A 25,976-nucleotide genomic window follows, 5' to 3' on the forward strand; every position below is an offset into this window, starting at 1 on the left:
AGAACGTGTGTGCCTGATTGCTCAATGAAGTATTTTGTTTACGTATTTGACAGTATGGTTTAAGTAGTTGAGTGTGTCTTTTCTATTAAGATACATAGACACCTAGTAATAAAAGAAAAATTTTGCATTAGAAATAAAACATTAAAAGATTCTTCAAAAATTGGACTCCTTTTCTCATTATCAAGTATGAAGATTTTACCAGCAAAAAAAATCCCAAATCAGAGCAAGGAATACAACAGTGGTTTGAGAATCACTATTTCAGTCAACAATTAAAATCAATTAAAGTCAACTTAAAATTAAGTAGGAATGAATCCTTTACTCGTCTATAGCACTAATAGACTACTTAACTTCCTATGCTGACCAGTAAAAACTACAGTCGAAGCTCCTCTTCATTTTCCCTCATTCACTTTTTAGCTGAGGAACAGTGGCCTTAGCGTATCTGTTGTTCTCCTTATGCCATTTGCTATGGAGGATACAACTTGTGGAATGAAGTAAGAAGGCGCTTAACTTTCCCCTATAGGCGCACAAGGCAAGCAATGACCTAGCCCTACATATGCTATGTATTACAAAGCTGTTATGCTTGCTCTAAGTGTCTTTTTTTTTTTTTTAACACCATATGGTACTATTTATCTTTGTGGGTACAAATAAAAATAAAGACTTCTTGAAACCACATTTCATTTATTCCTGACCACTGTAAAATCAGTAATAGAATACACTGTCAAACCACTGGCATGGAATGTGAATAATGTCTGTCCTGCATTCTGACTCTGTCTGTATCTCTCACAGACATACACATGCAACTATATTAAAGAATTTAACTTAAGAAACCAAGAAGCATTTTGAAGTTCACATTTGCTATACGCAATTGTTGGAAACACCAGCTACCCAAATGAGATTAATAAATTACATTGTTGTAATAGAAGGTCTCAAGACACTGACAAAGGCTTCAGCTTACAATGATGGGCAAGACTACGATGAAAGCTAGAAGCATCCTAGGAGAAAAGCATACTGTTCCAAAAAGCCAAAGAACTGAATTACTACTTTGACAGACACTACTGCAATGGCTTGCCAAGTAACACTACTATACAGGTTACTAACTGCTGCTATCCAAATGAATGAAAAACCAAAAGAATGAAGAAGCAGGGGAACAACAGCAAGGTGCTGACTACTCCAGCGTTTACAAGTCAGAAAGTGTTTTCAGAATTAGACCCTAAATTATTAAGCTTCTTCATCAAGGTAGCAAATTACTCATGAATCCACAATATTTTAAAGCTCTGTAGCTGAATATTCATATTATCCCAAAGTGCTTAGATCGCTTCAAATGGACACATGGGAAATTTGTGATGCTCAATTTGTGGTTAGTTACTAATGTAGCAACATTTTGCATTAATGAAACTCCTGATGTGCATTAATTACTGTACTGGCTTGTAACACATTTTTGTGCCTATTAGCTTGCTAATACGTAGAATAAAAATAATCGTGTGTGACTTGTGCAAGTAGGGAAATGTAAGCACCAGCTCATTTGAATTTAGAAAAAACAGACTATATTAAGAAACCATGCAGTTTCTCACCAGTGTCTCTCTCGTGCATAAGAAGATGTCATTAACAAAACGCATCAGCACATCTGAGTTCCTAGAAACAAACTTACCTTTGAGTCCCTAGAAATCGCTGTGATCTCAGTTGTTCAGCCACATATAAAGAAGCTGCTGTTGCCAGAAGTTCCCTTCTTTCAAGATCTGTCAACTTGTGCCCTAGTTTTCAAAAATCAGTTAAAAAAAACACACGTTAGATACCACAGACCAGCATAGACACAGACACAAAAAGTAACAACTAGCAGAGAAGACACTATTCAGTCCTTACAGATTAAACCTACATTTTTCCCCTAAATTAAGATGAGGCTCAGCATAGCAGACGCTCTGAGTTTCAAAGTTTAAATTGCATGTTTTCATACAGATCAGCCCTACTGCTAACACGGGTATCTCTGTTGAAAACAATTTGACAACTGAAAGAAAAAAAATTGAACGACGCTGCAGCATCTTGTTTTCATTACTGAAATGTCACTGGTTGACATATTGTGCCTCATGCTGGTAAGGAATCCATCTGTACATTAGAACTTATTCAAAATATACAGCATTCTTTCTCAGTACCTTACCCTACCGAGGATACAGATTTTCCAAGCAAAAGGGATAATGACAACTCCAGAAATAAGTGTGGATGAAACTAATTGTCCTTTAGTGTCATTTGTGTCACCATTATTTTGTGACTAACGGCATACTTGGCACTTCATAAGCAGAAAACAGCTCAAAGTAGCCTGAAATTTAGAGGCAGGCGAGCTAATGAAGGTTTGGACACAAAGGTATGAACCAAAGTGACTGGAAGGTTGTGGGTTTTTTTTTCCTATCCTGGTCTTGTTGCAGACAGAGAAAGTCAAGTTGAAATTTGGTCATCCAGATAAAAAGAGAGAACACAGTGCCAGAACTTTGTCCTTCCCGTGTTTAGGTCTGAGACTGTGAAACACAGATTTGGTATGAGAAGCTGGCAAATAGGTGGACAAGATTGGTGTCACCAGAGAGGAAAGGCAGTCAGAACTGATGTGAGAGGAAGTCAAAGGGCAAGTAAAGTAACCAGCCCATATGGGGGTGACGGGAAGTTAAAGTTGGCACAGAAGAGGGCAAGAAGTGCAGAGAGGAATTGTCATGGAGAAAAAGCAGCAAACTATTCTCAGGAGATGAATTTTGCACAGATGAAAGCCATGGGTGTTTCAAAAGCCAGGGAGGAGGATAATGCAATAATTCAAGTTAAAAATAAAAAATAAAAAAAAGATGACGGTAAGACTGAAAGATGTAGCTGAACTCCGTTACAACAGAGCTCTCAAAGTGCTTCATGCAGCTGCTGTCTGCCTCAGTAGACCTTCATGTATAGATATCACAGCAAATGCCACCATCTATGTCAAGTACAGACTTCACATTAAAGGCTGGGGAAGGAGGTGGGGACGGGGTTCAGAAGGCTCTACCTGCCTAAGCAGCTCTGCCCAGTGAAGCACGTTTGCTTCCAGTTATGCAGCAGAGACAATTCCCCTCTCCATCCCTACACTCCCATCACCTCAGCTCTACTGCAGGTAATGTTAACTCACATTCCCTGGTGCTGGTTATTAGGGAGTGACAATATCTATCAGCAACATAAGGCTAGCACAATCCTCAATAAAATACAGAACGGAGACCTCTGAAAACAATCAGAACAGACTTTACAGTAACAAGTGCAAGAGCAGTTTCAAAACAGGATGTCTTCTGCACAGGACTCGTCATCATTTGACTGGTCACATTAATTATGGATAGGTAAAGATGCTGCTTAGAGTTTACCTTGGCAACGCAATCAAGCTAAGATGATGGAAACACCCTCATTACAGTTCCAGTTAGCAGTACAAAGGAGCTGTCACAGGCCAAAAAAATGTACATTTAGAAATAATGAGAGTCAGCAAATCTGCATCTATTTATTTTTAATTTAGTCCATAGTAACATATTCTGGCTAAAGATTAATGCAACTCCCTTTGCTCAGTGTTTATTATTTTCTATCTGCCTTGAAATGGAAACTGTCTTCACTAACACACACATGCAGAAAGAAAAATCGTGAAAGGCTGAGGAACTGGCTTGAGAAACAAACTTGATCTTTCCTCTGCCAGTTACTAGAAAAACTAATTGCAAAGTGAAAGTCAAAAAACACTGAACTTCTGTACCATTTATGTGTGTATACGTATATACATACATACACATAAGCCCTTTACAACTACACAATGCAATAAGCATCCACTATCTGGCTCTGAGGTGTGCCAGTTTTCCAGTTTTCCCAGTAGTTTGCACACAGAGAAGAAGCTGAGATTATTTTTCCAGAAGGCTGTATTTCTAAAATCGGTATTTTTATTATATATATATATATATTTATACACCTTTGCTTTTCTGTCATCATGCCTATGCCCATGAAAAGTCTGTGTGACCAAAACCATATGTTCTCATCTGCTCCAAGAAACACTGGTAGCATCAACTCAGACACAAGAACAAGGTAAAATTAGAGAAATCCCAATGTGAGGGTTTCATTGCACGACTTCATCTTGGATGAAATCAATAACTGCTTTTGCACTTGTTGTGCTGCAAAAACTATTTTCTCCTTGTATCTTCAATAAAAATCAAACTCCAAACAGCGAACAGATGTCAATAATTTGAAACAGGTTAACAACCGATCAAGAACTACATTCACCTCTTCATTATCACTGATGTGAAAAAAATGTTTATCTGCTTTCTCTGTTTGTCACAATCTGCATTAGTTGTGGCACATACTTGGCAAGCGGAAAGACAGTCATCACTGTGGTGTCCGATGTGGGCAAGCTGTATTGATTTTCCCAAGTCTGGGAGATAATTCAAACTGTTAAAATTCGGTTTTGGTCTTCAGCTCTTTGGTGGTGAAAATACAATCCTACCACAGAATGTCCTTAGCATAACTTTGGAGACATACCTCAGAAATTTGATTAAAGGCTGCTTCCTACGGATGGCAATTTGCCATTATTACACAAGAAATTCTGTTGTCAGTACTACCTCAGTTTTCTGAACACCAGCCTCATTCCCACTACCTTTTGCTCTTGCTATGCTTAGTAGGATTTTAAACGGTTTTGAACTTAAATTATTTATTACATTACTATATCTGGAAATACACCAGTGTTCCAGATAGCGATACCTTTGTTTCACCTCAAGTATTATTTTACCTTACAAGCTAGCCCTCAGGACTTCAATTGGATGTCTTGAAACAGAAGTTAATATTCACCACGAATAAAGACATAATAACACAGCCTTTCACGTTCACTATGCAGAAGACCGATCTGAAAAGTTACAAAGGTACTTCTGAGGCATTTTTCCAAGAGCTGCCTTGATTGGAAGCAAAATGAGTACGGAGTAAAGGCTCCCCATCCCAATATGGGAAGTTCTACCACTGCCCTTTCCTACCCTCCTCACTGCATACAGGACTCCTGGACTGTATGGAGATTTCATCTCCACCATAAGATGTAAATCAGCTCCCAGATCTCTCTCCACAACCTGGAATATACTTCTGCACTCTCGGTATCACTGAGCTGAATTATATAATGTCAACATAAAACACAATTAATGGCTATAAAACTAAGCCACAATTAAAGGAATGGAAGCACTGTTGTTCCTATTACTGAAAACTAGATCATATGCATCTATTATTACTAAACAGCAGAACACTGATCGGAAAGAAGACAGGGAAAAAGTATTTCTCTCTCATTTCCCTGATGTTATGATTGCTTAAATCAATATTATCACAGTATCCCCCAAGCTGAGTCAAAGAGGCTCATGCAATTACTTTACATAACCAACTTCAAATTAAATTACATAAAAGGTCATTTTTCCCATAACAGTCTCATTTGCATTTTGTCCTAGAAATGTGTTTTCTCCTATCAATTACAGAAAAAAAAAAGGCAAAAAAACCCACAAAGCCCTGGTTATGTACCCAGGCCTGTTACTTAATAGTTGAAAAGTGACTTTTCTGGTAGAGAAGAATAAAAATTAAAAGCAAAATGGCTAAGATAGAAAGTACAATGCACAATTCAGATCCACGCCAACGTAGGCAGTGCTGGTATCACATTTAGGTTCAGTTTTGGCTTCCGTTTCTCCCCAGTGGATTTTGAAGTTACAAATAAATGTATACCAAGTAGGCTGAGGCAGAAAACAAAGCTGGATGTTGTCAGAGGTTTTGATTTCTTCAGAAATCAAGATGAGTTTTGTTCCACCCAAAAGTGGTCATGGAAAAATACAGACAACATTGTCAGCATATGCAATCCCAAAACATTCAGAATTGAGAAGTATGTCTCTCACAGAGCTGGTGGTGACCCTTTGCTGGACAGATTGCTAGAACATATAGAAAGGATTGCTAGAGCATATTATTTTGAAGTACAAAGTTATTACTGACAAAGCAATAAAAGTTCATGACTTCATCTGGCGTAGAGAAGAAAGTCAACTACGCTATCTGTTGACACAAATTTTATAATCCAGTAGCTTCACAAAATGGAGACAAAGATTCAGTTCTAGTGTGGAGAACGTACATAGAATTAACAGCAACTATCCTCACTCTTCTGTCTTCCGACCATGCACTCTCAACATCAGATTGAGACCAGGTTGCTCAGAGGTTTGTGCAATCAAGTCTTGAAAATCTCCAAGGACGGAGATTCCACAACCTTTCTGGGCAAGTCATCCCAACATGTACTTATCCTTAGAATGAATTTTTGTTTCCTTATATCCAGGTGGAACCTCCCACGCTTCAATTTATGACCACTGACTCTCACTCTGCTGTTGTGCACCTCACTGAAGAGCCCAGTTCCATTGCCTCAGGAAGCCCCTCAGAGATACCAGAAGGCTGCCATTAGGTTCACCCTAAGCTTTCTTGTTTCCAGTTTAAATAAACCTGGTTCTCCTAGCCTCTCCTCATCAGTCTCCTCATGGCTCTCCACCAAACTCAGGTTTATTGACGTTTTTCTTACAGATGTGAGAGGGGTAAAACTGGACAAAATATTCCAGAGGTGGTTTAACAAGTGCTGAGTAAAGTGGAATAATCATTTCCTCCAACCCATATAATTATAACAAACACAACATATCTAAATGCCTTTACCTCACACACACTCTAAAGCCAATACACAATTACAGGAGAGAGAGAGAGAACCTTACTTTTTTCCCCCTACTGTATTAGAATCAGATAACAAAGGAACATCCATCAGAAATTCTGCTCTTCTTCTCCACCAAATGAGACAAACATGTAACAAGATGGGAAGATAAAGGGCTCTTCCTTTTGTTTCCTGTGTTCTGGTATGGGTTTTGTGATAATCTCTTGGAAAATTCCCCCATTTCCCACTTGCGCTGGATGTCTTTCCCAAAGGGATTGACAAAGTATTTGAGACATCGTTCAATAACCAGGAAGAGTTGACCATTAAAAAAAATATCTCAGTTATCAAAATTATCCAGGAAAAGAGAGATTTTAACTGTGAAACAGAGTGAACCACAAAGAATGATCCCATGCATAGGGTAACAACATAAGGATCCATAGGTTTAATTTAATCTTTGTCAAAGACTCCTCTCTGATCTCTGAATATAGAAGCACTTTCTGCACCTATAAAATATGGTATGAGATAGTACATTCCTTTTCCACCAGAAAGGTTAGGAAATACAGGTGCATTCCTGGCTACTTGGAAGCTGTAAGAGGACAGCTGGTTTGACAGTACTCTAGGAGTATGGACTACTCCTGCACGCTTGGCAAACATTTTCATTTCAAAGTGCTTGGAGACCACACTAAGACAGGCATATTCGTGTCACACCTAACCCAACCGATGTTGCTGTACCCACCGTCAGATCTGCAGCTCCTCCCAAAACATACATGTGTGCACAGAGCAATAACCCACGCCAGCTGACCTACCAGCCAGCCAGCATTCTGGACAGCAGCTGTCTTCCCACGCTAATCATACCCTGAGCAAGGCTAGTTTCAGCACAGCAACATTTTTAAATTACTTGAAATAAATTTGTTTTCGTTAATGAGTGTTTATTTAAAGAAGGAAAAAAAAAAAGTTAAGCCCTAACATGAAAATAACTAAGTGTTACAGTTCTAGATGTAATTTGAAGTGGAAATCACAGAAGTTAATTTTCTGAGTTGAAGAAAAATGCACTTAAGGGAATGGGCCAATCCTTATGCAGTCAAGAGAAAGAAAACAACTAACATTCATTACTTAACATCAGCGCAGACCTACAGTGGCAACTGTGCAGTTTAGAAATGAAACACACTGGATTGTGCTCAAGCATTAATATAGCATGGGTCTTCACTGAATTTTTTTTTTTAATTATTTTTAAGTTTTCCAAATTTAAAACATTTCTGGTATGGGTTTCTACTCTGATCAGCAGCACAAATTTCTAGGTATTTCCAAATTCACTTTGGCTACACTTTGGTTTAATTTTACGGATTATATCTTTTTTTAAAGCTATGGGTTTTTTTGCCTCCCTTTTTTTTAAATAAACCATATTATAATATAAGAAGCTACTTAATTTTCAAATTTTCGTAGCAAAGTTTACCCTGGGTATTTATATAAAAAGGTTGGCGAAGTGAATATAGCACTTGCATTGTGTAAGCTAGTTTTCCTTTGTTTCTCTTGCTGAGCTTTTATGCATCATCTTCCCACCACTCTAGCTTGCCTTCAACAATTTCCATTAGAGTCTTTATATCTGCAGAAATATTTTTCAATAGGTACTTAAGAAACTATCCTCTAATTCAAATGACTGATAATTTTTCAAGCCAGAGGGGTCTGACCCAGTGTGAACTACATTATTAAAAGGGCTCTCAATTACTTCATTGAGGTTTGAATCGGTATTCTTGAATGTGTATTCTTGATTTGAAATAGAAATGCTTTGTAAATAAAATGCAGAAATCATTATTATCATTACAAATGCTAATGTATGCCTGTATTTGAGGCACAGAAGGAGAGGAGTGAGACTTTTCATTCTGCATGAACAAAGTCTAATCATTTCACAACATTCATTAGTTCCTATTGGGAACTGTCATGGCATCTCTTCTCATGTTTTCCAGTGTCTCCAGCAAAAGCTTATCTTTAAGAATCTGTTAATACCACATTATCTTTTAATTCAAGACTGCAACATTAATCAGTCATTTGCATGAGTATGTGCACACAAATATACGCATACACAGTTCAAGTCATATGACCCCAAATTTGTCACCCTCCAACTTGTGGACCAACAAGTAATTAACTGACTATATAAAGCTTAACATTGCAATATGATTTTTTTTTTTTTAATAAAAAACAAGAGATAAAGGTTCCTTTCTGGAGTCAAAAATATAGAGCAAGACCAACTGCATCAGCAAAACATGTCCCATCTTCTAAGAAGTGACCAAGGACCCCAAATGTATTAGCACAAGTAAGGGCAGAATGGTTTCTGTTTTCATCATTCCCAGTTGCATGTCAGGTGAGTCTGCCTTTTCACAACATGGAATAAACCCACCTAATAGTTTGCAACCTTTCCTTTCTCCTCCATTCCCTTCTCCCCATTCTAGCCTGTCACTCACTCTGTACATCTACCTAAGTACACCAGACTCCTCCATGAGCTAAGCCAACCCAATAACTCTCAAAAAACTACTGCAACAAAGGCAGCAACAATAAAAACGCAGTGTTCTGGTGGTTTAGGGAACTGAATCCACTCAGGAAAAGGACTGAAAAGTCCCAGAACCATCAAAGAGATGGGACATGGGATTCCATATAAAAGTGTCAGGGAAGGGAAGGGAGACAGACCTGCTAATCAGCAGCAGTGAGCCTTCATAGCAGATCAGAGTACCCTCAAGTCTATGATGGATGAAAGCCAGCTCAGTGACCTGAAGATTAAGTACCTTAGCAAAGAAGACAAAGAACATTTGAGCTTCAACCATCCCAAGCTTACTGCCACCCAAGGTGACTAACTCCTATTCCTTTGCCTCAGTCAGGAGCCAAGAACAAGCTGGATGCATTAATCCCACTTGTAGGACTGCATCAAATAAAGCTGCCAACTACACAATGATATAAAGTACTTCTGTGGGGGAGTACTCTGCACCAAACTCACACACTGAGTCCTGGGGTAAGAAAAATCTGTTCTGCTCTTAATGAGATTACATTTCGTGAGGTGCCAGTCATTTCTGGTGACTGCCAAGTGCCAGTGCTGTCTCCAAGTGGGACCAGGATTTTGCCACATTGGGTTAATAATGACTGGGAGACAAAGGAATCTCCGCAAGATTCATAAAAACACCCACGAAAGATGAGCTAAAAAACCTGGAACTTTTATACATATTTTTATATATATATATATACATATATATATATATGTAGAGCTTCTGCCTCATGAAGGTCAGCTGAGGTATAAGGCCTGTAGAAAGACTGAGTCTGTCCACATGGGTAAAGAAAGGATCTACAGCAGATTGGCTGAGAGAGAAGACAACCTTTAAAATTTTGATCCTTGTGAAAGGAAACCAATCTATTCAATTACTTACATTCCTCTACTAACGGTTGTTACACACTTCTGCAATTTGTCATTTGGGATGTTGTAAAGAAATATTTGCATTTGTGTTCACGTTAACCTAGCTTATGAGTGACAATAATTTCAGGTAATGCCCACTACTGTGCATAATGAGTATTAAGACCAGCTTACTGGAACACTCTAACAGAATGCCTACATCCTCCACACAATGCTGCAGTGAACACAAAGGGTGCCAAAAGGTGCCTCTGAAGATGCTGTGCAGACCAACTGGAGAAGCAATAATGGTGGGTAAAGAGAAATCTCATCTCCAGTTAACAGTAGGAGCACTGTCTGTAATGAAGCACAACAGCATGGTAGAGTTGAACTGATGTTTATTTTACATATTTCATATCACCTACAAATTGTTTTGCTTGACTTTGGTTGTATTTCATTTACTATTTTGTTACTAGAAATATATATTTTGTCTTGTTGAAAGTGAAGAAAGTAACTGGTTCAATCATGTATTATTAAAAAATTGTGTCTACACAGATACATCCAAAAAATGTAAAGACTGATTGGAGAACATGACAGTCTATAAATATAAAAGGAATAATAACCAGAAACAACACCTCTCAAGAAAAAAAAAAAAAAAAAAAGAAACATTCCAAAGAGGAACAAACCTTTAAATCCATCAGGATAGACTTCAGGAAGAAATTTAGTGCTAATGTCTCCTCGAACAAAGCGTGGATGGATGATCACTTCTCGCAGTAAAGAGATATTGTGAGTCACACCTGAAAACAAAACACCAATACAAAAATCAGGTGAAATTATTAATTGAATTACAGTAGAAAACAACTTCTAAAAATACATGCTCTCAATTACACAGAATATTTGTTCATAACTTAGAAACCAGAGTACTGACGTAATCAAAGCAGATTTACCAGTTTTCTCCACTCCTGCTTCAAGATATCCTCCTTAAACACTCAGATTAATTATGAAGTAATTAAGAGGAATAATTTTCACCTCGCCAAGCCTGGTTCAAACACCTAGTTAAGTCAATGACAGCATGCACAACCAAGAGACTTTTGGTCATCTCACTGAAACGACAGATGTGTCATGACCACGCATATCAGCACAATTCCGACAAATCCCAGCCTATCTTGTTAACCTGCCACTTTACATACATGCACTGCTGTGGAAGATACATGTCACAGTAATTCCTCAGTCATGGTAACGAGAGATGGTAAGAAGTTTTATCACAAATATATACATATATATACACACACACAATTTTTATATATATACACTATATACAGTAGTAGTAAGTATGTGTGTGTACATATACACTATATCACTATACAGATTTTGTAGAGTTTTCATAATTTCTCTGTCATAAAAGATTCCCGTGGAACATATAAAACAAAGAAACCTATTGGTTACTCTCAACTGCAAGTTAAGCTATTTGGATTTTTTTTCCCTATTGAAACAGATATCACTAACACAAAGACACTAGCAGTACAGTGACCGTGAATTGCTGGGGCAACAGAAGGAGATTCTTTTATGCTTCTACTTCTTTTCTCTTTGTGTTTTTCCAGTTTAGAAGTATGAATAACATTCTTGTTATTTTATGTGCAGATCAGTTCAAACTGTTTTAAAGCTTTTTCCCCCTACAGTCTGCTGCTGGTGTGAATTTTCAAGCTCTCTGTGTGGCCATTACTGAAACCACTTTCAACACATGGAATGAGAGTCAGCCTCACTGAATCATGAAGTCATAGCTTTAAAGACTAGTTCATGAGCCATTAAAGAAGCACATTACGCAACCAGTTCAATGATGACAAGATGAAAATTCGACCATTTGATTAAAAGAGCCTCCTTGCTGCTTCTGACCCAGGCAGTCATTCATGGACCTTGATTTCATAAACACAGAATGAAACTCACTTTGTATCTCTGCTAAAAAAAAATATTTATTTTTAAATGCCAAATGACTATAACTTGGAAAAAAAAAGTTCTTTGGCTGCTACAAAATAGAACTAGTAATACATGAATGTATTGATCCCTCCCCCCAAATTTTTCCATTTGCATAGTAAGTTGAAGTATCGGACATTTTCATCTATTAAGTACAGCTTTGGGACTGTAATTAGAAGACAAAAGAGGGGTTCTTCAATGCTCCCTGACTTTGACTGAATGCAGGGTTTAAACGCATTACAGTGTGTAACCAGATCATCTCATGTTTTTCTTTCCTAAACAGCTATAAGATCCCTGGTGAGATGATGGCTGATGACAGATGACAGAGAGCTTGGTGTCTCAACTGACTGCCCCAAAAGACCTGAAATCAAAAAACCACTGAGTATCTTAATTACTTTCAAATCATTTGCACCAGAAAAACCAGAAACTTCTGAAATGTTTTAAAACTCTAAAATTCCCTTACTGAGTTCAAAAGAGCAGACAAGCCTAGGTGTCTGGGAAGCAATATAATGTGTTCTACACATGTAAATTAGAATTATAATATGCAGTTTCCATATAAAGCATCACGAAAGGCTATCTTTATTGATCCCCATGATCAGTATATGAATAATGACTGCATGGTTGATCTACTTCTCAAAACAGAGTTACTATCTTTAGTGGTGTTCCTAATCATATGCTCAAAAAAAAATAATTAATAATAATGCACCAGTGTAATCCTTCAGAAGTCTAGAAGTTTTAGATTTACAATTTAGCATGACCTCTGTCAAAGTTCATAAGGTCTCCATCTGTGTGCGAGTAACTGCTAGGCTACAGAAATATGGACCCCTACAGCAGCTCGCTCCTGACTACCTGCTGCTTCCAAAACACTGGCCAGACATTAGCCCCACACTCTCACAGGATCAAACAGAGGCTAACAGGCAATGCTTATTTCATGCAAAGTTACACACTAAACTGAAGTATATTATATTTATGTTGCAGTGGTTTTCAGGGGATTTTTCTTTTTCTTGTCCGGGTCTGCAGTCTGCCAAGAACAAAATCACATTTGTTAACCTGACAAGCCATGACATTTCCAACAAACAAAATCCAAAACCATATCAATTTATTTCCCCTCCAGAAAACAAAATTTCACTTCAGCATCATTCTTTTACACCGTTAAGACTGATGCAGAACTGCAGTTGCAGTAATATTCTTCTTCTCTCTAAGTCGAAATATAATAAAAAATAATAATCAATGTTCCTTGTGCCTCTTTTCTCTTCTTTCACTCAGCTGTGCTCTTCATACTATATTACATCAGCAGAAGCTCAGTTTAGGATGCACTTCATGGATTTCAATTTTGACACACTATTTTCCAGAACACACTTGTAAAAGAGAGAGGACTAACACTTAACGTCTGGAGATCTAATGAAATAAGAAATGTATATATTTTTTAATCTTATATATAAACATATATGTAATCCTGATGTTCAATCAACTTTCTAGTAGAACTGTAGTTATTGCCTAATGAATACATGAACATATTAAATATTCACATCTTTCAGCAGGGCTGATTAGTAAGCACTGTTTTGAAGAAGTCCTCATTAAAAAAATAAAATATTTGGAAGAAATTCCTTCACATACTGCCTCTTATCTTGTACATTCTCTGGTCTACATCTACCTTAAAATCTTGGTAAATTTACCTGATTTTTTAATCAACTTACAAAATGCTGCCTAGCCCCTATCCTGGTTTCCAAAAAAACAAAACAATGAAAAAGACAATAAAATTAGTTTTATAGAAAACACAAGTTTTATAGCCGGTTTATGAACAGACTATTATTTTTACTCACTAAAAGCCTGAACAAACCTGGAATGCTAAGGCACAAAACCACAAGCCATGTTTTCACTATAAATATTTACTGACACTAAACATATTCAGCGTCGATTAGCCTTTTTACAGCATTAAGCTTCTGTCATCTTGACATTTGCAAACACAAATCTGCATTTATCCATGTAAACTTAATTGGAGTCCTACATGCCTCTCTGTAGATAAGCAGTTGAATAGACTTAACTTGCTGATAATTTCCAATTGTGCTGAGTGGAACAGAAAGAACTGCATACTTTCTGATTACAAAAACTACACATAGAGTACGGTACTAGAGGTTTCTCTTTAAAAAAAAATAGCAAAAATAAATGATCTCCAAGCATTTTAAATACTGAATAAAAATAAATGCTATGAACTTTTGAGGCATCCCTATCAATTTCTTTAACCAAAAAAAAATAGTATTAACCTGTGCTGTGTTTTGAAAAACTTATGCTTCTGTTTAAAACAATGTTCAAATCTGTGGTAATGCTCAACTATGAAAAAACACTTTCAACACAAACTTTTCAAAGTTCACAATTACCACTCAGCTAGCCTCCATGTTTGCAATTCCAAAAGTTGTCATAATATTCCCTAAATCCTTCAACATTCAACTGTTTAGTTGTCTTTCAAAGCCTGCATTTTGTTTCACTTCAGAGAAGTCTATGTGCAGACAAAGTACAATCTCTTCAGCAAAAAGAAAGGCTTTTTAATTTTATTATTATTATTCTAATACCCAAACACCCACATAAAATTCTCATACAGAACCAGTACACCACTGACTCTTGGAGTTGAACATGTATTTCAAGTAAAATAGTAATTCTCCCCAGTTTTAAAATCTTGAGCTCACAAAACTCATAGACCAGAATAAAGAGGGAAAATAAAAAAAAAAAAAAAGATTATATATGGTAGTATCCTACTGAAAAATTATTAGTTCAAACAAACTAAATTTTGTACTGCATGGACTTCTGAAAATCTTAAGAGGAAGATGATGGCCATCTTGCCATCACCATCTCCCTGGCCAGCCCTTTAATCTAAAGAAGAGGAATGGACCTCCAGGACAACACTGTATCTAAGGGTTCCAGCTAGAAGTAACAGTACTTGTCTTTGGATGTCTCAATGTGTCACACTGATTTTCTTGTAACTTTTCACTTCCACAGATTCTCTGACCCCCAGAAATGCACAGACTGTTCTCTCTCTCTTCTGCATCAATAACATCGCATTCCCCTTTCACCTGATCAGTCTGTACGTTGATTGTCCTTTCCTCTCCCTCCCACGTACAGCAGTAGGCAATAAACATTCCTAAACCACATGCCGTAACGTTCCCCTGACAAGCTGCCATTCCCACTCCTTCCCCTGGAACTGGCTTAAGAGAAAAGGGATGGGAGAAATAGGAGGAGAATCTCCCCCATGCCAGCATCTGTACTCAACGCTGACGTTACCAAGCATTCTGCACTGGTCTCTTCTAGTGCTTGGGAGCTGCTATCCATTAGTTGCCTTCCCTTCTCTGGTTTCAGTTTCCACAGTGACCCGCTTGGGAGCCAGACGATCTCTGCTGCAAAGGGTCAGAGAACACGCTGAATCTTGTGGAGTGCCCAAACCTCGCTGCCTCTGCTATGGAGAGGGGAAAATCCACAGGTCAGTCGTGGAATCTCTTGCAGCTCTTTTGTAAAGTGCAAGCAGGAAAATGAGGCCCATTCCTATCTTTTTTCCTTTTTTTTTTTTTTTTTTTTTTTTTAAGAACAAACAGGCACTTTGCAGGAAAGCTGGTTTACGTACAAAGATTCTTCACAACACCAATGAGCTCACTAGCATACCAGCATGGGATTAGAATACAAAATAGTATGCAATTTGCATCACTGCCATCAACAAGTATCTTTTAAGTAATATATAAAATACCATCATTCAGTAATTTAAAATGAACAGTATTTTGGATTTCATTGAAGTTTACTGTGAAATTTTCTGTACCTGACTTTTTCTTTTTTTTTTTCCCCCCCTTTTTTTTTTTCTTCAAAGTCAAGGCCTTCTCCACAACACTAAGCACAGTATTCTTTTTTTCCTCCTAGTTAGTGTGTTTACAGCTGGAAAAAACTCAAGACAACAGTTTCTGCTGCACTGTTCTTTCAGGTCTCAGTTCATCTCACAGAGTTCCCTTCTGTATTCCCATTCCCCTCAAAACATTCACCATGGTTATTTACCACTTTTCAGTTTTAGGTGCTTGCTCTTCTGCTCCATGCTGGAAAAAGCCACAGTTGGTGGCTCCCCTGTTTCTACTGCTCCTTGTTTCATCTGCTTCTTACTCTTTCCTCAGGTGCTCTTTTTTCCCTCCCTCTTCTTTTTTCCAAGTAGTACACTACATTTCCCTCTCCATGCAGCAAGCAGGACCTCAACAGGGAAAGGCTGACTATTCACAATGACTGTTAATTTCATGTTGCTGCTTTATGCTTGAATCAGCAGGGAAGACAAAAAGCAAAGAGAGGTCTAAGGAAAGATTACAGAAACCTTTGCATACGATGATACAAGCTATCTGCCCAATCAAACCTCCACTGAGCTGATGTTCGGTTCTACTTGCTGCATAAATACGTTCATTTTGTTTATTTAAATAAAAACACTTCTCATATGTAAACTTGCCAGAAATTCATACTGGGTTTTATTATCTCCTTTAAATGAACAGATTAAACATCATAAATGATTACACAACAAACATGCTAAAATCTTAGAGAAACTGAGAAAATGGAAAATCACATATTATGTTTACACATACAGTAAACACACTAAGATGTATTATTCTAATATCCTATTTCTATTGTCTAAATTAGAATGAAAAAAAAAAAACAAACCTTAAGTTTCAGATGAAAGATGACATAAAACAGGAGAAAGATGAACTACCAATAACGTTACAAACTCACAGGTGAATTACTCATGCCTCAGCCCAATGAACAACACTACTTCTTATGCTTGACCAATGTCTTTAACATTTCCGTATCTAGAAATTCTCCAGTAATCACTGAATAAAACTGTGAGATAAACACGGGTTAGACCTTGAACATTAAAATCACCCCTGAACCATACTGGAAGACCCATGAATAGCAGTATTAATCATACCTTTCCTCTTTCAGAAATCTCAGCTGGGATTTTGAATTCAGATCAGTTCTCAGTGGAAGAGTAGGTTCTGATCAGAATAATTTAGCTGGTAAAGGACCTCGGGAAATCATTTAATCCAATCCACTCCTCAAATGTTTGACTTTCATCTGGCCTATTACAATATAGATATTACAAAGGAAGTAAGATGCAGATTGCTTCCCTATGACCACATTCAATGTACCCTGGGTTAGCCACATTGTTAGCATCTACTAACGAATAGATTTGTTCCCTGCAAGTGGAATGGAGTTAAAAGACAATGAGATAACACTTGGATATCCTAAAGTCACAGCAGCAGAAATCAAATACGTACTCATACAGACAGCACACAAGGAGCAGCAGAGTAAGTCCTTGCACTTCACACTCTCAGCACGCCTCAACCCATCCTGGATGAGGCACCTCCAGGAGGGTCACTGTGCCGCCTCAGTCCCTGGGTTCTCTACTGGGATTGCCATGAATGACATTATATGTTGGCGTTTGTTCCAAGAGGACATTTGTCTTCTAGGAACTCAATAAAGACCACTGATTTCACACAGGTCAGCAAGCAACCATCAAAATATTAGTGACTAAAAGTCCTTACCAACTTTCGCCTGCTTTGAACTGGTGACACAGAAGTGATGGGAAAGACTCCATCTTCCATTAGCAGTCCCTAAGCTATCCATTAGATGGTCCTTGACCTGTTACCCAGTCACCCCATCCCATCCCGACCGGAGGTAAGCAAGCAAGCATTTTTGTTTACAGAAATGTTGCAATTCTTGGGAATTTAAATTTAAATTCTCAGTGTGTATTATCTGTGCAATTTGCACTGATTTTATCTGGTAATGCTGAGCAACTCGTAAAAGACTTGCATCTTAGAATGGAAAATAAACTCTCTCTAAAATACAAAGCAAACAAGAGCTGATTCAAATAGGTTTTTTTCAGAATATGGAATATGAAGCACACTATTCAGTAAGACTATGTTGATCTTTAGTTATATATGGACATTCACATAAGATCCATGTGGTTTAATATTGTTTTATATAACATTTTAAAGTAAAAATACACAAATTATTACATTATTTCTTCTTCATCACTTGTTAAGCTTACTTACACTTTAATTAGAGACAACTCCTTTGAACAATGGAAGTTCTGTACTTGTCTGATCTGTCCTATCTGCAATGTTCTGAACTGCACTGACAAGTACAAAAGCATTATTCACACTAGAAAAGAGAAGAGAGACTTCAATACCCATGTATGCTCCATTTTAAGTAAACCCTGAGAATAAATTATCTGCTGAGTAAAACTACATGAAAATCCTGTTGGTTTTCAGATGGAAACCACTGTTCATCACGACAGAAAACATGTCCTGAAAATTCATCTACTTTTGAAACCTACGATAAATTAATATTTGTCTTCTGTAATACACGAAAAACACTTTCACCTGTACTTAACTTACTACCTCTTTCAATGTTTTGAATAGACAAAGAGCTTTTTCACTGGTAGGAATGTTACATAGAGATCAGGTATGGACATTTAAATGCATACATGCATATTAATAAAAATGTAAAATAAATCATGAATGTAAATTATTAGTTTTCAGATGTACTGTGTCATATCCTTTCTAGATATTTATATATATATTACAACTCTTCATAGGTCCATATACATCTATATTTGGGGGCTGGAACTAGACGATCTTTAGGGTCCCTTCCAACAAGCCATTCTATGATTCTGCGTAAAATAACTAAGAACAAACTATTAGGTAGTCCTGTGTAGACCCAGTCATTGGACTCAGTGACCCTTGTGGGTCCCTTCCAACTCAGGATGTTCTGTGATTCTGTGATTAAGTTCCATCTCACATTATAACGGGATATCGCAGTTATTATTTATCCCAATCAAAAACCATGCTCCGCAATGTCAATATTCTCATTAAATATAATCCTTCTAGCATCATTTGCTATTAATACAACTCATTTTGAATCAAGAGCCTGTCACCATTAAAAATAAGAAAAAAACCTACTCCACATCAGTTTAGCTATAGTGGCAGAAATTTCTTTCTCACATACATTTACTCTGCTGATATACAGCAGGGATTTACATCCGCACATTGTACTGCAATAGCCTAATCGCTCAAGTTCCACCAGTAAAAATCCATTTAAGAGTTATGCAGCTCATTTCCAATGTCTGGTCCTACCACCTATCTAACTACACTGTGGTAGAGGGATGCTCATTTTCCCCTAGATAGACAAATCTTTTGAGTCTGAAATGGCATCTGTACTATTCACTATGTCTATTCATCGGACAGCATTAAAGCCATATCAAGTTTTACAGAAACACTAATGTGCTTGTCTTCTGTATGGGCTAGGGCCTCCTGCTCCTCCTTCTCAGCCAGTTATGGAAGGAATTAAACGTGTCCCATGTCTTTCTCCCATCTTAAATCATTGAACAAACTGTCCAACAATCAAAAAAAATTTAAAAAGCAACAAAAGCAACAAACCTTCCAACAGGCGCCTTCCCTGCTACCTTCGCTCACTAAGTATACTAGTGAATGAAATTAGTAGTGTACTAGTAATGAAAAAATACTTTCCTCAAAAAACACAGACAAGGGGTAAAATGAAGATTTTGTGACATTACAGTTCCCTTCTCTAATCAACCCCTGGATAAGAAAGAATAAAAAATTCTATTTTTCCCCCTCCTATTCTGAGTTTTCCTTCTGCATCTTCCATAAGACACAGAGGAAGATGTAAAGATTTCTCCCAGAAAAAACACAACTTCCCTTTGTAAAACTTCAAAAGAGTTAAAGTGGTCATGGTTGATTCACCCCTGCTGCTTGGGAAAGCTGAAAGAGCATCCACTTCTTCTAGGCAGTCGGTCAGCAAGAGCTGAAACACATTCTGCTTATGTCTCTATTTACCCTAATATAAACAATTACATTGAAAATAAGAAACAGATATATATATATACACACACAACCAAATACTGTATTGTGATATTAATTTATCTGCAGTCAATGTATTACCGTGCTATAAAACAGCAACTACTTAAAATTTCTTACAGTGCTGTGGCCTTTTTTTTTATTTTTGCAACATTAATGTAAAGGAATACATCAATTATGCGACACCGTTTTGTGAAAATCCTTTAAGAAAACAATTTAAATATTTAGAGATAAATATTTAATCTCAAAGCATAAGCAAGGAGAAAAAAAAATGAAATCTATTCAGTATTGATTTATCTTCTCAGCTTAATTAACACAAGCTTTTCCTGTATTCATTTGCACTTAAGAAGGAGGAACTTTACTCAATTTGCTAATTACTATATTTTCAAGCTGTTTTCTTGAAACAGATGCCAGCCTATCACACTAGGAACCTAAATTTCTGTAGTTACCTCGAATTACATAATTGTCCAGAGCCTCTTCCATTCTTTTCAGTGCTTCAGCTCTATTAGAGCCATAGGTAATCAGCTAAAAAAACAAAAGGTATTTAAGTTACTAAAAATGGCATAATATTTGTCTCTAGAATCTGAAAAGCATTTAAAATGAACACAGTTTGTACAACTTCTGCAGTCACAAAAACATTTCTCACATTACTGGATCTATGCTTCAGAGGCTCTCTAAAACACCAAGAGAAAACTAAGATCTCTTAACCCATTCTATGAAAGAAGTCCAATCACCTTCACTTCATACCAGTATAGGCATCTAATCAGGCCCTCTCTTCCTTGGGTGCACAGAAAATTAGAACAGAGATCGAGCATTAATTGATTCTCCTGACTTCTGAATGTCCCAACCAACTTCTAAGATATAAGTGTGAGTTTTTTGACAATCTGACTATGAAGTCAGAGTTTAATTTTACCAATACGATACTGATGAATAAGAATAGTGAGAGAGACTTGCAACTATGTCTTCCACTGCTGCTCTTTGGAAGCCAGAACTATTACGATCATGTCTAGCTAGGTTACGTTGAAAGATACAGTGGCAGCACCCAAGTCTGAATGTACATGTTTCTGTTTAAATTAGAATCCTTTTAATAATCAGAAACTGCAAAACAAACAATTATTGTGTCAAAACATAATTTTTTGTTTACAAGTAACACTCAACTTCCTCTATTCCACATCTTCCTTCACTTCTTCCATATTCCCTCAAGGCATGTTATGCTCAGCATCTTTAAAATACCGATTTACCAATCCTTTAATATATTTTCCTTCACTGATCTGTGTACAAAATTAGTGTTTCATATCTTCAGAGTATTTATTAAGAAAGTAATCAACTTACTTTTGAGATCATAGGATCATAATAAATGCTAATATCACTGCCTTGCTGTATGCCACTGTCAACACGTACCTTCAAAAAATAAGAAGGAAAAATAATTTTACATTAAAAAAAAATTCAGCATGTGATAAAATATATCTGGCAAACTTAAAACATAACACTCATGAAACTTATCAAGTATATTTTTCCCTTGAAGAGCTAGGATAATAATTTGTTTTCATAGAAGCTGAAAAGGTGGGGAGGGAGCTTTTTTTCTCCACCAGGAAAAATACTTGCAGGTTATTCCGTCCTTTAAAAGAAACAGGAGCGCAATCTTCAGCTGATGGTCAAAATTCTTTTGTTCTCCTAGAATGCACAGCAAACATGTTACATTTGATCTAACAATTTAGGTTGTGTTACACACTCTAAACTTCAATGCTCAACGTATCCAATTCTGATTTAATCACTGTAATAAAATAGTTGTAATTATTCTTGACTGACAGCTGGCATGAAGGATGCCCCTTCTAATCACACCCTTTCTGCGTACACATGTAATCACATCCCGCACGTTCCACTATAGACCTTCTGAAGGCACCAGGAGGAATACAGCTAAGGAGTATTCAGCAGGAACTTTGGAGCTCTGCTTATCAGCTCTATAGGAATACTGATCCTGCGGTTTTCATGTCTGTAACACTTTCCTTCTCTGCCTCACCCTCTCAACTGTAAACCTTTTTTTTTTTTTTCTGTTGCTGCTGGTTCCCCTGAGGCTTTAATGTTTACACAGCTTTTTCCACGGCTTTGTTTTGTAAGGACACAGCCCCAATTAAAGCTCTGATTCTGCAATATTCATGGAAAAAAAAATGACACAAGTTCAAAAATTTCTTTTGAAGAGGCTGATTGCTGTTAACCAGCCAACAAGTTAGTTAGTATATTGCTGATTCTTGTTTTCATCTCTCAGTTTGATTTCATCACTGTAGCAATGAGGTTAGCCATATAAAACTTTGTTTTAAATGAGCAATTCCTGGGCAAGAAATATTTACTAGATTGCTGCTTTTGAGCACTGGAACCTGAAATATTTTTAAAATACTGCGATAAATGCATTCTGGGGATGGAAGACTCTAATCAAAACTGTTGAAACAGCAGGGCTCTGATACACAGCATTGTAAAGGGGATGGGGAAGAGGGTCCTGGAATCTCACTTAAATCTTCACCTGTGGGAAGGAACCTTTGCAATAAACAGCAGCTCATCTGTCTGCAGTAAGGCAGAAAAAGGTCAACGCAACGGCTGTTAGGCCTTTAATATTTTAATTTAGGCAATTATCAAGGGACCACATGTAGAACCTCTTGTCTACAGAATCCACATGAGGGCATGATGATGACTTTATTATCCAAATGACATAAAAAGATACTCTAGCAGGTGTACTCATGTTTTTCAGAAAGAAACACCGTCTGATCAGTTTTTATGAGGTTTCATTTAAGAAAGAAAAAAGGCATGCATTTATAAATTTGTATATTTGTACTTTTATATTCGTATTTACATATTATTTATTGTATATTTATGTTTGTTTATACAGCATATTTATTTACACGTAAAGGCAATAGCACTTCTGTATCATTTTTATTACATCTTATCTGAATGTGTTTTATCTACACTTAACTAGGCCCCCCACTACCCATACCAGGTACGTAACATTATCTACTGATAAGAAGGTAGTTCAGACATATTGTGACTACAGAAAAATATGCAGCTTAATTGCCAACTCTCCTTCTTGTAAGTCTTATACCATCCTCTCTCCCAGAATATTTGCCTATATATAAAAAGTCAATGCATATATTCTCACATTCAAACAAAAAGAATTAATTTACCTACTCGGTCTGTGATCTACTATTAATCCCTTCCTTGCAGTATATTTTGGAATACATGATAAACACCTATATAAACCATAAAGGTAAGACATATGCACTCCACACATAAATGAACTATACTGCGACTTTTGTGTCCAAAGCAGCACATATTAAAGTGATCATAAAAGTGTTTGTGGGTGCTTTACATGCACATATGTATATGTAAGGATTTATAAGTGTATGTCATACTTTGACAAAGAAATAAACATGAAAAGTGTATAATTCAGATTCACAGTAAAACAGGTTAGACAGGCCTTGGAATTAATGTAAGGCTTCTAATGCTACTGACTACATGCTCTGCCTACCCTACACTTCTGTTTGTGTACTACATACACACCACTATACAATTTACACTTTTTCTTAAGTTCAATATCCTGAAAAATGAAAAAAAAACCACAGTAGGAATTTAAAATTCTTCAAAAACTGCTGCAGAATTTACTAAAAAAGTGTCTGCAGTCCTATGTAGAAGTTTAATTTTCATAAAATAAACTTGGGATGACTAAAAAAAAATGATAGCAGAAGAGAAATGCATTTACCATCTTCAATTCTCCCGGCAGTGCTTAAATTTTCAGACCCTGGTAACAGTAGGTGACTTTATAAGCTATATGGTGTGACAGAACTTAATGAATATTGGATGAAAAAGAAACCCTAATTCAACAGATACTTATTATAATGTGCTTATGTAGATAGAGAATACCAATACCTATCAGACCTCCATCATTTACTTCTTAATATGCTTCCTTTCTTTTATTCAGTATTTAAAATACAAAAGAAAGGCTATGGTTCAAGATCTTATTGCACCCTACAGCTCATTGGTATGACAGTCCCAAACACTTTTACTGATGTTATACTAGCATTATGTGTTTTTATGCTATGAGAACAGTAAACCAAAAGATAAAGATTTAAAAAAAAGAAATCATAAAGGGGGCAGGAAGTACAAATCTACATTCCAGTCCTGCAGTAAACTATTAGTGCACCAAATTCCACTCACCTATGGATACAGAATTCTAGCATTTCCCAATTCTTACCTATATTAGAGCCTGAGAGTTTGTTTTTCTTTCTGTCAAGAGTGATTAAAAGAACAGACTTGTGATCATACTGGCAAAGGGTAATGCTGGAGCTCTTCAGATATGGCAGTGTGTTTTTGATGTTGGGTAAGAGTATTAAGTATGTATGCTCACAATCATAACGATATGGGGGTTTGTGGTTACCTATCTTAAGCTTCATTATCAATGATGAAAAAAATTAATATTCCTCAGTACCATGTTCTAAGAAAGTTACAGAATATGTGACACAAAAAGAATGAGTATAGAATTATCTATGGATAAGGAAAAACCCTCCCCCATCCATGCACGACAGTTCTCCCAACTTGAAAAACTGACAAATACGTGCACACAGCCCATCACAGCTCACTTGAAAAACGGAAGAAATGAATTGAAAATGCATTTGGCAATGCACTAGTCTTAAACTGAACTTCCTGTAACACATAACAAGCCTGACCTAATTTCTATATCCAACTTGTTGACAACGCTAAAATCTAAAATGTGGAAAACAAACACCGTGGCACGATGGGCCTGTAAGGAACTTTTTTAGTCATATTAATTTTGTTCTTAGTGGCATGACACTCCCAGGAGAGAAATTAGTTCAACAGTGGCAGAAAACGCGAATTAAGACACCAAACCACGAGTGTCCAAATAAAAATAGCTGTTCTATTTTTAATAATACGAAAGTAGTAAACAGAAAAGAGAACAGCCCAGACACTCTGTATGAGCTCCTCAAGCCATCGCTCCGAAGCCTCCAGCGTAATTAAAATTTCTTTCTTCGGTACCACGACGGACCACGTGAAGCGATCAGGCATCTCCCACCCTTCATTTTCAATTCACCTCTTCCCCTAAGCCCAACTCCCAGCCCACCCTGTCTACCTGACAAGTGACAGCCCAATCTGATTAAATGCTTGCAAGGGAGGGGACTCATGGGCCTCCATGACAGGCCAAAAGTGATCACCATGGAGATACATAATTACAGCTGTCAACGCGTCTACTGTCCTGCTGGCATCAATTTGATTGCTCCCAGCAATAATGATAGACAAAGCTTAGTGTGCACTCTCCTGCACCCAATCGCTTTATCTGTTCCGTGGTCCATTTAGCTGACATGCAACATTCACACAAGCAAATAACAGCAGTAAGCAGAACATTTAAGGCATTTTAATTGTTTTTTCTTTGTATGGATGGCTCGCAAGCGCAAATGTTATTACATAAAACTCCTGCTGCAGCATTAATTGAAGAAAGATTTGGTGGGACAAAGACTGTAGGGGGTATAGTTTGTCCATTATCACTTGTACTTTCAACAGGTCTCACGTTTGGAAAATTGCAAATTGCAAAAACTTGCAAGGGCAAAATGTTTGACATCCTGTTAGCTATTACAACATGGTGAAAACTTCTAACAACCACTGGAGTATTCATTATCAATTCTTATTAAATACACTCTTTGTTTCATTTAAAAAAAAAAAAGTTTAGATACATCCAATGATACCTTTTCCCCTCATCTCCTCTTTAAGATCACATAACGCCTTTTAGATCTTTACAGGTTTTTTCTGCTTTCAGGCTTTGAACACAGCATGAAGCCTTGAAGACCAGAAAGGGTCAGGTCCCTTCGGAAAGTACATGGGCAAAAACAATTTAAGAAGTGAAATAAATCATATATCCAATAACATCTCCACACTTAAGATTTCTCCTGTAATCTTTCATTATTTTCCATGCAAGCAATCTGACTGAATAATCGTATTCACAGATGGTACAGCCTTGCAATTCCACTAACTGACAGCATCATATATATGTGCACTTACAACTTAGGCTACCTTGATTTTACAC

At 37.0% G+C, this 25,976-nt stretch overlaps 1 protein-coding gene across 5 annotated transcripts in view; it reads right to left on the reverse strand.

Annotated features, from left to right (window-relative positions):
• PCCA (propionyl-CoA carboxylase subunit alpha) overlaps positions 1-25,976 on the reverse strand; it is a 284,839-nt gene that overhangs the window by 131,953 nt on the left and 126,910 nt on the right. For all 5 annotated transcript variants that reach the window (XM_083820666.1, XM_083820667.1, XM_083820668.1 and 2 more), the window contains 4 exons: positions 21,227-21,295; positions 20,344-20,419; positions 10,721-10,831; positions 1,649-1,751 (listed from right to left, as the gene is read on the reverse strand). In XM_083820666.1, coding sequence (XP_083676792.1) covers positions 1,649-1,751; positions 10,721-10,831; positions 20,344-20,419; positions 21,227-21,295 — 359 coding nt within the window. The remainder of the gene's footprint in view (positions 1-1,648; positions 1,752-10,720; positions 10,832-20,343; positions 20,420-21,226; positions 21,296-25,976) is intronic.

This window comes from Anser anser (genome assembly GCF_964211835.1).
Source record: "Anser anser genome assembly, chromosome: 1".
In the NCBI taxonomy this organism is placed as follows: Eukaryota; Metazoa; Chordata; class Aves; order Anseriformes; family Anatidae; genus Anser; species Anser anser.